At 51.2% G+C, this 15168-nt stretch overlaps 1 protein-coding gene across 3 annotated transcripts in view; it reads left to right on the top strand.

The window, feature by feature from the left end:
- Nucleotides 1-5941, top strand: part of NOS1 (nitric oxide synthase 1) — a gene marked incomplete at its 3' end in the record, with an annotated part of 102668 nt that extends 96727 nt beyond the window's left edge. For 2 of the 3 annotated variants that reach the window (XM_080649547.1, XM_080649550.1), the window contains one exon: nucleotides 4504-5941. In XM_080649547.1, coding sequence (XP_080505673.1) covers nucleotides 4504-4600 — 97 coding nt within the window. Of the gene's footprint in view, nucleotides 1-428 lie in introns of all 3 variants that reach the window. The other variant, XM_080649548.1, reaches the window with a different exon arrangement.
- Nucleotides 5942-15168: the final 9227 nt, after the last annotated feature.

Genomic DNA, 15168 nt, shown 5'->3' on the forward strand with positions numbered 1-15168 from the left:
CTTTCCCTGCCCCGGAACGCCTCGCCACCCCTGCCCTGGGCCCTTTCACTTCGGTGGCAATGGAGCCGTCTCGTTTAGAGTAGCAGAGGGCACACGCTCCGTCTCTCACATACCCTCACGGTCTTCCCCTTACCATCGGCTGTCTCAAAAACATACTCGTGTGTCCAGGAGGCTCACGTTATTGCTGTGAACACCGCAACGCCTTTGGCTGTCACTGAGCCGCTTTAAATGTCCCTCTTCCTGGCCGGTGTGTTGGGAGCCAGCGTTCACTCATTCGTTCGGTCATTCCTTGCAGGTCCCAGCTGGGTGCCAGGGCAGGCAGTGAGAGCAAGGAAGGCCCGTGCAGAGTGTAGGTGGCTGTCCCCGTATCTTTAAGGACACAGCAGCCTGGCCCTGCGGCGCTAACTCCCTCCTCACTTCTCCCACAGGGTTTTTAGCTCCTAACCGGATGCTCTTCCCCGACGGACAGCAGGGGGTCCGCCCCATGCGCTCCGGCAGGGGTGGCGGCAGGTTCCATAAGCGTGGACACCGCTGAATCCTTCCCACTGGACCCGCGTGGCCCCGCTCTGCCTCATCCTGTCGCTGCCTGTCCTGGCTTTCCTCTCCTGGGCTCTCACCTCTCCGTGTGTCCTTGGCCTCCTTGGGTTTCCTCCTGAGTTTTCCTGCTGCAATGCAATGCCTTTACACTCCGCAGCAGCTCTCGCAGCATTGCCCCGCCCTCCTCCTGACAAGGACAAGTCCTCGGTGCATGGGGGCCCTGGGGCGTGCAGCGCTCACAGCGGGCTTGTTTTCGGAGGTTCCCCGGGAGAGGCGCAGGGATCACACAGAAGAGTCTTCTGAGCCAGTCTAGCAGCCGCTGAAGTCCCACCTTACCTTTTATAGGATGACGTCTGGTCGTGCGTGTGTGTGCGCGTGCAATGGGCCTGGGTCTTGGTCAGGCCTCTTGCCCATGTGAGCATGTTGCCTGCAGACCCCGGGGGCCCAGAATCCCGGCCCGGTCTGCGTTGGCTGCTCACACGTCCTTACTGAGGGACTGCGCCTGGGTCCCTGTAACACTTGGAAGCACCCTAATCGTCCCGGAAATAAAGGGTCCGGGCATGGAGAGGGCATGTGATGATTTAGGGGGAAATCTCCAAGGAAAGGGGGAATCTGAGAACTAGATGCATTTAGATTCTTGCACCACGAGGGAGCCCTGGCTGGGAAACTCACCCATCTATTGGATTGGGCAACCCTCCCCCCAGCCCACCCACCCCAAACTCTCCCAGAGCAGCCCCACCCACGAGGCCAGAAGTAATGCTGTCCAAGGGAACGGGCTGGACATGGAATCTTCTCATCTTTGCCACCCCCTGACTCTGGACAAGTCTCTGGTCCCAGGTTCCCCTCGTTGTAATGCTGTAAAGCTAAGTATGAATGGATCCAACTTTAAAGTTGTGAAGACTGGAAACAATATTAAGGAAGTGTCATCGTTTTGTTTTTATTCCCCCAAATAGGGCTTGCTGCTTCACCCTCAGCGGTAAAATCCCGGGAGCCAGTTAGGGTTGATCAGGTTGGGCAGGGGTGCCACGTGGCTTCCTCTGCAGGCCTACAGCCCAGGGTGGGAAGGGCCTGGCCTCTATGCTGTAGGCCTTCTACAAGGCATCCCCCACATGTTTAACCTGCTAAAATAACAGGGACAAATAAATTGTGCTCGACAGACTTCTTTTTAAATGGGCAGCAGAGTCGTTAGCAAGAATCAGAGCTGGTACAAGTTCTCCCTGGCAGGCAAGCCGCTGCGTTTACCCTCTCAGACTCAATGGCACGGGAGGCTTGGAAGTGCTACCAATCAATGCAGGCAGCGCCCACTAGAGAGAGCCAAAAAGTCCCAGTGCCCACCCCAGGGGACTGGCTCCAGGGTCTGCTCTGGGCCCCCGCGGTTGGGAGGGAAGCATTCGGCCAGGCCCATCCTTCTGTTTGGTTTTGTCACAGAAAGACAGCGTCTCCTGCACAATGGGCATTTCTTTTCTCGATGCTCCGTGTGTGCTTGTTTTTTTTTTTTTTGGGGGGGGGGGGGGGATACCAAAGAGAAAGTGCCCTGGCCTCTTGGGAAAGGCCTTAGAATGGGGGTGCCAAAGAGGTGTTGGGAGGACAATCTCCAAGACTCTAAGTCAAAGGGCAAATTCTGTCTCGTCTTTGTCCACCCTCCCTAGGAGCTCCCACTGGTGCCCCGTCCCCTGGGACAGAGTTAGGACCTCCCGCCTTCCTTGAGTCCTGTTTTCTCCTCAGACTTCCAAGGGCATCGAGACCAAACGCTTAGCATGCTCCCCGACCCTTTCTAACCTGGAGGGAAGCCCCTCGTAAACCCCGTCTCTCCTGCAGACACTGTCTGTCTCCTAGCAGCTTTCCAACCCCTTGAGCTTTTTGGAGATACCGCCTACAATGTCACTAGCTCCCCGGGGAATGTGTCCAACCTCCATCAAATCAAGCTTTATGCACGAATGCTTTTCCATCGCCGAATAAATACTTGTGAGCACTCTGTGCCAGGCGCCTTCCTCCTCTATCCGCGTCCTTGGAGAAGCAGGCAGACAGAGGGAAACATCCTCTTGTTTTATCAGGGAGTCCAAAGAAATGATTAGATAACCAGGATTCATCATTCTTCCCAGAAGGATTTTTTTTTTTTTCAAGTAAACGCCTTTCCACTGCAACACAGCTGCTTCACCGCTCCTGGCTCGCAGACAGAGGACTAGACTGATCTGTTTCTCTCCTTTGTCAGAATCCCTGACACCAAAAGCCTGGCTGTAATGAGCCTTTCAAGAGATGGAGAGTGGAGTCCTAGAGGGTTTAGCTCTGATCCAGGTGTGTAAATGCTGCCCTCTTGTGGCGGATTTTAGCTCAGTCCCAGTAACCAAAAATTTGGTTTAGCAAGAGGTGAGCAAAAGTAGGGTTGGCTGGGCATTTGGGGGTCCCCCAGTTTACAGACCTTTGATTTCCCTCTCCCCATTGAATTGGTCTGCAGTAACTCCAACCCCATTTAAACAGAACTCTAGACAGCAGTGAGTTTGGCAGGAGGAATGGGTCATCCCCTGAACAGTCACGCTCTCCTGTCATCACTAAGGATCTATTCCCGCACCCTGGTTTCTATGGAGTGAGATCCAGGTAACTTTCTTTTGGGGGAGAAGGCTTCAGACCCGCCAACATGGAGGTTTGGGAGCTGGCCTGAGTTCATGTGGCCAGGGAGAGCTTGCCCTCTTGTTTTTAGCTCGCCATGTTTACGTGTAGATTTCATCTCTACCGCCTGTGTCTCCACAGACAACTGTGGGCTGGTGGATTACTCACCTTTCTGAGTCTGCATAGTCACCTGTAGGACAAGGTGGATTATATGAGATACTGCCCCTAGGTGCCCGGTGACAGTCCCTGACCCACTGTAAGAGATCACGTTTTATTTTTTTCACTTAATCTATAACATGCTTGCTTCTCCAGAATGCAGAAGGCATGGTACGGTGTACAGAGCAGAACACAGTTCCCCTTTTATAGATGGGTAGAATCCGTATGCAGAGACACGATTCTTAGAATCAACATAAATGTCTGGGGTTCGAGAAGTGGGTGGATTCCACCAGCAAGTTTGGGAGACACGTGTGCCACAAAGTAGGAAGGGTGAGAGCAAAGACAAGGACTGGGGTGGGGCATGTAGGGTAAGTGGGGGATGGTGTCAGAGGTACCCAGCTTTGGAAGGCTGGGGAGGGTTGGAATGGCAAGAGAGATGCTGGGAAGATGGGCAGGAAGCAGGCAGTGGGGAGGGGGAGAGGCATGTTAAGGAATTTTGACTTTACCAGTATTTGGTAGGCAGTGAGCGTCCTTAAGAATGTTTTTAAAAGGGAAGAATAAGGTGGTGATTGGAGTTAAGCCTGGACAAGAATGTTCTGGCTGCAGCGCAGAGCACGGAGGGCCGGCCTGTTGACTTCCGGGCAGGTGATCACAAGGAACAAAGGCTGGAATGAGGAGAGAAACAGATACTGTGATGCAAGAGGTTGCAGGGGTTGAGTCAACAGGACCTGGATACCATCGTCCTGAAAGATGACAACAAACAAGAACGCAGAGATTCTGGCCTCTCAGCTGAGACGGGGCTCGGGAGGTGAAACAGGCCCCGGGGAAAGATGAGTTTGCGATGCGGACGTGATAGCCAGCTTCTCCCCGAGTCCACAGGGTGGATCCTTCCCAGGGTCAGCCGGGCTTGGCCGCACAGAGAGAACTGCCCCCTGGCCAGGAGACTTTGGCCTCAGAACAGAGGGCTTTCCTGCCAGCCACCTGCTTGGGGCTCCAAAAAGAGGTCAGGTTTGCCCTACGTCCAAAACGTGAGATTTTCTGACCGAGATCATGGGGCACACGGGTCCTGCCAGAACGGGCAAGCCAGATGTCTGGCCCCTTCGCCCTGCAGCACCGCCGTTAGGAAACCCATGGCCTTAAGGTTTTGTTTTCAGCCGGTCGTGTTTATCTGTTTATTTCCACCCCCACTGCCTCTATCTCCAGCATGTCACTGTGCCGCCTTGTCCACAAAGCCTTCTGTCTGAATCCGCCAGCTAATGAGACGCCTGCAGGGGACCAGAAGAGAGAAACACTAACCTGAGCGTCCCATCCGACCTGTTCGTACGCCGTATCTTCTCCCCGGCCCTTGCCATGCCTCCTACATCCAAATGTCCCGTTTGGCTCAAGAATGACAGGCCAGCAGCAGGGATGGAGGAAACCGAGATCTGACAGTCTGAGGGAGGGGCCCTGCCTCCCAAGGACTCAACTCAGATGGTTCCTATGAACTTGGCAGCTGACCCCTGCCTGGCTCTCCAGTCCCTGCCTGGCGGCAGCGTGGCCCAGGAAAAGCTGCCTCTCCCCACACACTGTTGCGTCGCAGGTGTGAGGACCTAGTGAGCGCTCACACCTGGGAAGCAATCTGTCCTGGTGTCCTCTGGGCAGAGCACGGGCTGGAGAGGGGTCAGGAGCACATGTGCCTCCATGTGTTCTGTTTTGTCCTAGAATCGCTGGGCAGCTCTGAATGAGGAGGCCGTGCCTGTCTGGTCCGGGACAGAGCCCACTCTCAACCAGGCGGCCCCTTCAGGCAGCAACAAATCTGCCTTGAGGTGCTGCCCTGCATAGTTTTCTAGAAAAAGACCCCAGGACATCAGAGTGCCCAGATCGGGCTCTGGGAGACGCGGGCCTGTCAGCCTCGGCACTGTGGGCATTTGGGGCTGGGGGGTTGGGGCTGTCCTGGGCATTGGAGGATGTTGAGCCAGTAGTAGCCCCCTAACGGTGACAACCGCACAGGTCTTCGGACATTACCAGATGTCCCTGGCCAGCCGAGCATTCCTCAGCCCCGTGGTTTTGTTTCTGTTACCTGCTGCCCCACTGAGACTGGAAGGATGTGGAGGGGGAATGAAAAGATGCGGTTTCACAAACTCCCAAGTCAGAAGGATGACAGTTCGTTTCCATACAGGCTGTGACCCTCAGAGGCCCAGCGCCCTCCGTGCCCGGCCTCCTGCCTTCACCCTGTTCTCCAGGTTGCTGTGTTGTCCTTGTGATTGTAAGACCCACTCTGGGTTCGGCAGTGATTTCCCGGAAGGCTGAGTGAGAGCGCACGGTCGGTCGGTTGGTCGGTCCCCGTGGGATTCCATTCCGGGGTTGGGAACTGGGCCAGTGGGCAGAGCGGTGTCTCATCTGACCACACACACCACCAGGAACGCGGACTTCCCCCTACCTCTGAGCTCTCAATGCTGCTATCTCCGCCAAGTGTCCCGTGCGCTCCGGCACCTTCCTCAAGGGACCGACGCCCGCCTCACGCTCTTTGCAAGGTTGTCCAGGCTGTGTTCACCGCATGCTCTTCCTCTGTGTAGTTCTCATCTTCTAATTGGATGGAATTCAAACAAAAACTACTTATGCCTGTTTGCATTATGGTTAAAACATTAAACAGTGGACTTGACTCGGCTGACTGCCGTCTTTTGTTTGGTTTGCTTGGAATTTCTCATGCCTTCGCCCACTGTCACAGACCAGGGGTCCCCAGGAAGCCAACCCTGAGACAGGTCAGGAGGCTGATTGGGGGACAGTCTTGAGGAAAGGAAAACGGGCGCAGAGCGGGCAACACAGACCAACAAGTTAGAGGAAAAGCATAAGGGTGCAGTATTGTCTCAACCAAAACTTCCGCCAGCCCTGCAGGGAATTCTGAAGGTGACCTTCAGGGTCAGATGCAGGTCAGAAGTGCTTAGTTGGTGAAGATAATGGCTAACGGTTACTAAATACTATTCTTCACCAGAACGCTCAGATGTGTTATCATTGCTTTCCCCAGTTAAAACGTGGGAAACGGAGGCAGGAGGGGGTCGGCCAGTTTGAGCAAGGTCGGCATAGCTAGTGAATGTCACAGGCAGAGTTAGGGCCCAGACTGCTCCACGCTAGAGTCTGCATTCTGCACCACCACCCAGTGCTGCTGCTGAGAGACCCAACTGTCCGCGTGCAAATCCCAGCTCCTCCGCTTCCTAGCGGTGTGACTTCGGATAAGTTAACAACCTCTCTGTACCTTCATTTCTTCACTGTAAAATAAAGACGATGGTTTCAAATTCACTGCACTGAGATAAGATTAAACGCTGTAAGATATGCAACACGAACATGGAACGGAACGGAACGGAACGGAACAGCCGTATGTTACAGAACAAAGAGTTCACCCATTGGGGCTAGCAGAGCCGAACACTAAACACCGAGAACTGCGGTACAGAAAGATTGGCTATTTTATTACGAAGGGGAAGCGAATACTCAGCCTGAACTCCCCCATGGCGTGGAGGCTGCAGGCTGTACAGGGCAAAACCTCAGGACACCGTGGGTGAGGGGGTGAGGGTCGTGCTGGGAGTGGCTTGGTCGGAGGTGGGAGGGTAGTAAATCATTTCTTCAGCCCGGAGCACACCTCCGAGGTCTGCTCTGGCGTCCCTCTGCCTGGTTTCCTCGGAAAGTAGCCGGGGGGTTGTTCCACCTTGGGGCTCAGGAACTGAAAGATACCTTAGGTCAAGATGTTATCTTGAGCCTGCCAGAGGCTGGACCGTGTGATCTTCAGTCAGGCCGGGCCCTGGTCTCCTGCTGCCTCGGGGGTTGCTGGTTATCCAGGGGAAAGGCTAGGTCTCTGATGGAAAGAGACAGAGAGAGAGATGATGTCTAGAGCTAGGATTTAAAGCTAGGTTTAATCAAAGTCTTAAGGAGCCTTGGTTTCATACACACAAGTAAACTAAGATCCGTGTTCTGGTTCCTCCCAACTTTCTCAGCTGTTTCCCTTATTGAAGGCCAAGCAGCCCATCTTGATGTCATTTGCCATTTGATACTTAGGCGCTGGGTTTCTCGGGCCTCCTCAGCCCACCTGCCCTCATAGGAGCCACCTGGCCTGCCCACCCATTAGCATTCACTGGGAATAAGGTCTCACACCTGCTTACATTTTTAACCATCTCCCCTGTGTGATTCATTCGCAGGCTCAGCTTCAGAGGTGGCTGGGCACCATTTAACATTTATATGCATCCTGACTGGGGTGGCGTCTGTTGCCTGGCAACCATGTGAAAATCCAAGTTTACACCAAAACAGAACCTTCCCAATCTCAAACCCAAAAGAGAAGGGGGTGGGAAACAAGGCGGGGGTGGGGGGTAAACAAAGGATTTTTAAATTTAATTTATTGGGGTGACGGTGGTAGGTTTCTATGATAGGAGATCTGTATATAGCATTGTGTCCCCACCACCCAAAGTCAAATCACCTTCCATCACCATATATTTGGTCCCCTGTACTACCCTCCTTCCTTCTGTGACCACCACACGGTTGTCCGTGTCGGTGAGTTTCAGTTTTATATACCAATGAATGGAATTACATGGTTCTCAGCTTTTACTGTCTGACTTATTTCACTTAGCATCATATTCTCAAGGTCCAAACAACCAAGGTGTCCTTCCATAGATGACTGGATAAAGGAGATGTGATACATTGAATACTACTCAGCCATAAGAGGAAACACTGCCATTTGTGACAACATGGAGGGACAAAGGATCAATATAGAATATATTCAACTTCACAGTCAGTTAAGTAGTAAAAACGGACTTATTTTTTTTCTTTGTGCCCTTGGCAAAATCAGGGAAAGTGTTTACAGTCAGGTGGATGGCTATAGACAGAGCCTAACCCACATCCCCAAAAGGAAATGACTTGGACAAGGGCCTCTGGAGGAAAATAAGACTGTTAATCAAATAACAGAAGATCAAAGCCAGAGGAATTAATAAGGTGATTTTTAAAAAATCTTAAATCTTTAACAGGACCTGGGGGCTGGGGAGGGACGGGGTGGGTGGTTTCCCAGCTTCTCTGTAACTCTTTTCTCTGCTGGAACTCAGGTGAGTGTGGAGGCTGATATCTGAAGCCTGACTCAGTTGCTCCCTCATTGACTGTCTCCGAGAATTTTGAGATCTTCAAGGGTGAGGCATTCTGCTCTCCACTCCGCTCCCTTCCTGGTCTGGGAGTGATGTGACCGGGTAAAGAAATCAATGCAAGAAAGCCTCAGAGACATCCTGTGAACTCAAGCTGTCGAGTCTGTGGCATTAATTAAGCCTTAGGCACTGAGTAATTGAATCAGTTTTGTTAGGGCTTTAAAGAGTCGCTCATGGAAATGCAGTTATTAGCAGAAGAGCTGCAGGGAGAGAGACACCTGCTTCTTTTCCCTCTAAGAGGCCACCCATGGCCTTCCTTGAAAAACACGCACTGCCCTCACATTGCCCTTCCAGGAACATCTCTTTCATCTGGTCATGCCTTTGCTCAAAGGCATCCGGTGCCACTAGGTCCAGAAGAGGTGGGCCAACCCTCCCCACCCCCCCGCCCCCCGCCCCAGCCAAGATTCAGTGCCTGCTCGGCCACCAGCAGCCTTCTCTATTTGTTTCCCTCCACGTGTCACACAAACCATCCTTTCTCCAGATTTGCCCCAGTAGTTCGTTCTAATCACGGCTTTCATTCTCCACCTGTCTGGCCTTTGCTTCCGCCGCTCCCCCTCCCTGCAGCCCACCTCCTTCCTCACCTCAGCCGAGCCCCCTGTCTATGGTGACATTTTGACTCAAACCCTGTCTTTTCAGGACTCTCTCCTCCCAACTGTACTTTCTGTCGGAACCAGTCACGGGGCACCTTGGCAGTCTTGCTATGCAGCATGATGTGTGTGTGTGTCCGTGTTACCTGCCGCTCTGGGGCCGCTATCTATTTGCCACAATAATGTTGAGCAGCAGTGGAGAAATCTCCCTTGCTTAGGGCGTCATTGCTGTGCAGGTTGGAGTCATGCGGCTGTGAGCCAAGGAATGCAGGCAGCCTGGAGCCTCCAGATGGAGCACAGCTCTGCCGACACCTTTATTTTAGCCACGCAAGACCCTCTGTGACTTCTGACATCCACAGCAGTTAGATAATAAAGGCGTGTGATCTTAAGCCATGAGGTTGGGGTGATTCATGCAAGCAACAATAGAAAACTAAAATCTGTATTAGTTTCTGATTGCTTTGTTCTAGGGAAGAATCCATTTCCTTATGTTTCCCAATGTCTAGAAGCTGCAAGCATATCCTGGCTTATGGCCCAGCACCATTCCAACCTGTTTCCAATGTCACAGCTCCCCTCTCTGACCCCTGATCTGTCTGTCTGGTGCTTGTAAGACCTCTGGTGATCACACTGGGCCCACCCAAGATTCCTAACTTAATCACATCCACCATTACTTTTGCCATGAAAGGTAACCGTGATATTGTGATCTATAAGAAGGAGTATCTATTTGGTCTCCCCCCCCACACACACCCCTTCTGGTAAAGAGCTCCTAAAACCCTTGGAATTCCCTGAGTGACCAGAGCAATAAAGGTGCCTTGTTATTCTTAACAAACCCTTTCAACCACTCCTGCGTTTATTTTAATGAGTGACTTATGGAAAGCACCTGGCCATGGCGGCTAGTTGCCAGGGAACCGACCAGGTGATTAGAGGGTTGAAATCTTCAGTCCTGCCCCTTGACCTTGGGGCAGGCAGAGGGGCTGGAGGTTGAATCCCCAATGGCTGGTGACTTGTCAATCATGCCTTTATAACAAGGCCTCCATGAAAGAAGGAAGAGGGTCAGAGAGAGTCCGGATTGGTGATGGTGGGGAGGGACTGAGAGAGCAGGGCCCCTGGAGAGGGCGTGGAAGCTCTGGGCCGTTCCCCAGGCCCCACCCTGTGCATCTCTTCCATCCGGCTCTTCCTGAAATATGTCCTCTTATTATAAACTGTGAATGAGTCCGTTTTTACTACTTAAATGACTGTGAAGTTGAATATATTCTATATTGATCCTTTGTCCCTCCATGTTGTCACAAATGGCAGTGTTTCCTCTTATGGCTGAGTAGTATTCAAGCCAAAATTTTAAAACAGAATTTTCCCTGTGGCCACATCCCCCCTCGCGTTCTTAGAGCAGTGGTAAGTCAGATGTTTCTCTGAGTTCTGTGAATCGCTCCCGCAAATTAGCCGAACAGGAGGAGGAGGTTGTGGGCGCCTCCAACCCATAGCTGGTCCGTCAGAAGCACAGGGGACAACGTGGACTTGCTATTGGCCACTGAAGGGGGTGAGCAGTCCTGTAGGACTGATCCCTTAACCTCCGGGGCCTGTCTCCAGGTCATAGTGTCAGGTGGACCGTGTCAGAATGGAGTTGAATTTCAGGACACCTAAGCAGTGTCAAAGAATTGCTTGGTGGCATCAGGAAAACCCCCCACATAATAGTAATACCAGGCAAAAATACATTTACAGTTGCTCAGTTGATGTGGCATTGACCTATGAACCAGGAGGTCATGGTGCAATCCGGTCAGGGCACATGCCCACATTGCCAACTTAATCTCCAGTGGGGACCCATGCAAGAGGCAGCTGATCGATGATTCTCTCTCATCATTGATGTTTCCATCTCTCCCTCTCCCTTCCTCCCTCTGAAATCAATAAAGACATTTTTTTAAAAAATAGGTTTAAGCTGTAATACAAATAATACAACCATTAATAAATAATCCTATATAATAAAAGACTAATATGCAAATCGACTGAACAGCATAATGACCAGTCGCTATGACACACACTGACCACCAGGAGGCAGACTGGTCAGTGCGCTCCCACAGCGGGTGTGCTGCTCAGCCAGAAGCCCTGAGCCGGCTCACGGCTGGTGAACGCAGTGGCGCTGGCAGGAGCCTTTCCTGCCTCCAAGGCAGCACTAAGGATGTCCAACTGCAGGCTTAGGGGAGTGGGACTAAGCCGGCAGTCGGACATCCCCCGAGGGCTCCTGGACTGCAAGAGGACACACACTGGGCTGAGGGACCCCACCTCCCATGTGCATAAATTTCGTGCATCAAGCCTCTAGTAATAATAGGAGAATAAAGTCTTCTGTTTCGAGTACTCACAACTGTAAACCTATTTTTGCCCACCCCGGTGTATTCACAGGTTTTAGGGATTAGAATATGAACATGCTTGGGGGCCATTATTCAGGCAATCTTAGTCCTCCCTCTGGCCCTCTGAGATTCTTGTCCACAACTCACATGCAAGGCACATTTGGCTCAATTGATCTGCATTTAGAGGATTAATTCACACATTCGATAGAAATGTAACGAGGCCTTTTTGTGGGCACTGGAGATCAGCCAGGATTCCTTCGCATTCTCCTGGAAGGAGAGAAACCATCAGCTAGTTTTTGCTTTTTTAAGGAGGATGTTAGATGGTGATGAGTATTTTTGGAGAAAAACAAAGCAGGGCAGAGTGACAGAGTAAATAGGGTGGTCAGGGATGGCCTCATCAATAAGGTGGCTCTCGGGAGACTTGAGGAAGGTGGGAGCAAGCCGTGTCCCTGAGGCGTTGGAGCGGGGGTTAGTTGGTCTGCAGACTGTCTCCATAGCATAGACCCTCTCACCTAGCCAGGACATGCAATACATACCGTATTTGAGCAAAACGGACAGAGGCCCTGCTTTCACGGAGGTTACCATTTTCTAGAAAGAGACCCATGTGCCCTGGAGCTAAGGAAGCTAAACTTCAGGTCCCTCCCTTGCAAGACCCCACTCAAGGCGCCTCTGTTCGCATCCTGCACAAACGCTCTCCTATTGACTTAGGACCCACAAAACCTAGACCTGCCCGTGCTGGTGGGTGAATGCAGGAGTCAAGTGGACACATATTACAGCAACTTGGGAATGTGGGCTGGATGAAAGGAAGGGGGTCCTGGGAGAGTGCGGGACAGGGTCTGAGGTCAGCAGACGTGTGTTTCTGCAGGCAGGGGTGTGAGCTGAAACCTAAAGGAGCTGGGAAGCCAGCCCTCCAGGGAAACACAAGTGGATCCCCAAAGTCCCTCGGGGTCGGGTGGGAGGAAGAGTCTGTGAAGATGGACCAGAAGAGAAAGGATGTTTTTGTTTATTTGGAAACGAAGGAAAGCTAGTGACAATCCTGAAGGGAGTTGAAATGGCTGGATTGTGGCGATCTTATGGGGCAGGAATGTTTAAACTCCAGGCAAAGATAATCGGAGACATCCATAGTCCTCAAAGGCAGGTTTCTGGGCTTGCCGCAGCAGGCGGGGCACCTGGAGACACTGTGGAAAGCAAGAGGGGATTGCTCTAGGGTTCTGGCTGGTTTAGCTGATTTCAGCAAGTTCCAGGGTAGTGAACAGCTGAATACAGTTGGCTGTTCAGCAAGAGGGTACCGTAGGGTAAATTTTAAAACAGAATTTTCCCTGTGGCCACATCCCTCCTCGCGTTCTTAGAGCATCTCCCAGAGAAACTGTGTGAGTGAGCGTCATTCCTGTCTTCGATAGGTGTGTAAACCCATTTTGTGTGTGCTGTTATTTTAAATGTTGGTAAAACAGATATAGCAGAAAATTTACTACTTGACTATTTTGAGGAATACAACTGAAGTCCTGGACGGTTTGGCTCAGGCCTGTGGACTGAAAGGTCCTGGGTTCGATTCCAATTGGGGTCAGGTGCCTCGGTGGCAGGCTAGATCCCAGGCCCTGGTCGGGGCTCATGCAGAAGGCGACCAATCGATGTTTCTCTCTCTGTGTCTCTCCCCACCCCTTCCACTCTCTGTAAAAAGCAATGGAAAAATATCCTCGGTTGAGGATTAACCACAAAAAAATGCAATTGAACGGCATTAAGGACATTCACAGCATTGACTAACAGTCCTCTCCAGACCTCCTTCACCTTCCTAAACAGAAACTGTGTCCCCATTAAGCAATAACTCCCCATTCTTTCCTCCCCAGCCTCTGACAACCTAGAATCTACACTCTGTCCCTATTTGCCTATTCTAGATATTTCATGAAAATGGAATCATGCAATATTTGTCCTTTCCTGTTTGGCTTCTTTCTCTCAGCATCATGTTTTCAAGGTTCAGCCACGTTGTAGCCTATATCAGTGCTCCATTCCTTTTTATGGCTGAATAATATTCCATTGTGTGAATATACTACAGTTTACAAATCTTAAATAAATACATAAGCCTCTTGCCCGTATGACAACCAGGAAGTTTCTTTTTAAAATATATTTGTATTGATCTCAGAGAGGAAGGAAGAGGGAGAGAGAGGGAGAGAGAGAAACATCAATGATGAGAGAGAATCATTGATTGGCTGCCTCCTCACACCCCACACACTGGGGATCGAGCCTGCAACCCGGGCATGTGCCCCGACTGGGAATCAAGCCATGACCTCCTGGTTCACAGGTTGACACTTAACCACTGAGCCACGCAGGCCGGGCAGGAATGTTTTTTAAGGTCCTGGGAACCAGCTCCTTGAAATGAGATTTCTAGGCAGGTAGTGTCTCTACGTCCCTGTATGTGGGAGTGCAGCCCGAGTGCCCTGTTCCAAACTGTAATCACCTGCTTGTCACAAAAATGAGAAGCTTTCTTATCCCTCGAGACCAAAGCAATCAGAGAGCACAGTGGGTACCCCAACTACCACGTCAGCTTCGGCTGAGCTAGCAAGTTATCTCAAATCTCAAGAGCATGTACGTAACGCAATGCTTGGCTGTGTTTAAAAAGGGTGGGATTTCTCTCTGCCTCTGTAATCTCGTTAGCAGATCACCAGTGAGGTACATCACAGTCTAGTTTAATGCTTGTTCATAACAAAACTGCTCTTCTTTGGTAGAGTTGTGGTGAGGACTTACTGGATTGGCAAGGAGCTTTTAATTACCTCCCCCTCCGCCCCCCACACACAACATCTTAATCATCTTAGATCAGGAGAAAGAAAAACAGAAGAAGGGCTGGGATGTCATTGATAAGAAAGCAATAGTCATTCATAAGAACGGCACCAATCATCTGTGCAGCTGTGGAGTCTGCCTTCCACCTAACAAGTTGGAAACTCTGTCAAGGTCTGAGTGTCATGGGAGCTGATTTTCACATTCTGAGGGCCAGGGCAGAAGCTAGGAGCGCAGTTAGGAGCCACAGGGCAGACGTGGACTGGGACCGAGGCCGAGGAGACAGCGAGGAGCCAGATCTGAGAAATATTAGGAGTTATCTTTTAGAAATGAAAAGTGTTTCTCTGTTCCCCGAACTGAAGCACAGAGAACTTGACCTCTGTTGGGCATTTGAACTTGGATAATGCCTCTGAGCATTATAAGATAAAATGTAAGACAAAATCCCAACCCTCTTCCAGGCCCTGCAGGACCTGGTCGAGGTTGGTACAGTTGTGTGTGGTGGTTGAAAACAATGCAGTAATAGTAATATCTATACTATTTAATTTAATAGGGAGATCTATTGTTATCCTCATTTCATAGGTGAGAAAACCATAATTAAAGTGCCTGGCACAGGATCACGCAAGGATATCAAGTTTGTGATCATTACAGCATACTCATTTAGAGCGCGGTCAAGCAGAAGTCAAGCAGATCTGGATTAGAATCTAGGTAGGACAAGGGACTCTTGTTTCTCTCCCTGAACCTGTTTCCCCAGCTGAAACTTGGGGAAAATAATTCATATGAAACATTCGAGGACGCACGTTTGGGAAAGATAGGCATTATTATTCGTTGGTTCACGGCTGCAAGGCCCACAGCCCAGTTATTTTCCAAAAACGCGTTTCTTTCCCTTTGAGGGGCTACAGCACTCCCCAGAGGCACGGGCACAGGGGGTGGGGCTACAGGCGTGGGCGTGGCGAGCCTTTGCCCCACCCCTTGAGGCAGGCAGGTGGGCGGGGCGAAATGGGGTTTCCCCAGAGCGCACGCGCG

This window comes from Plecotus auritus, assembly GCF_963455305.1.
Source record: "Plecotus auritus genome assembly, chromosome: 13".
NCBI lineage: Eukaryota > Metazoa > Chordata > Mammalia > Chiroptera > Vespertilionidae > Plecotus > Plecotus auritus.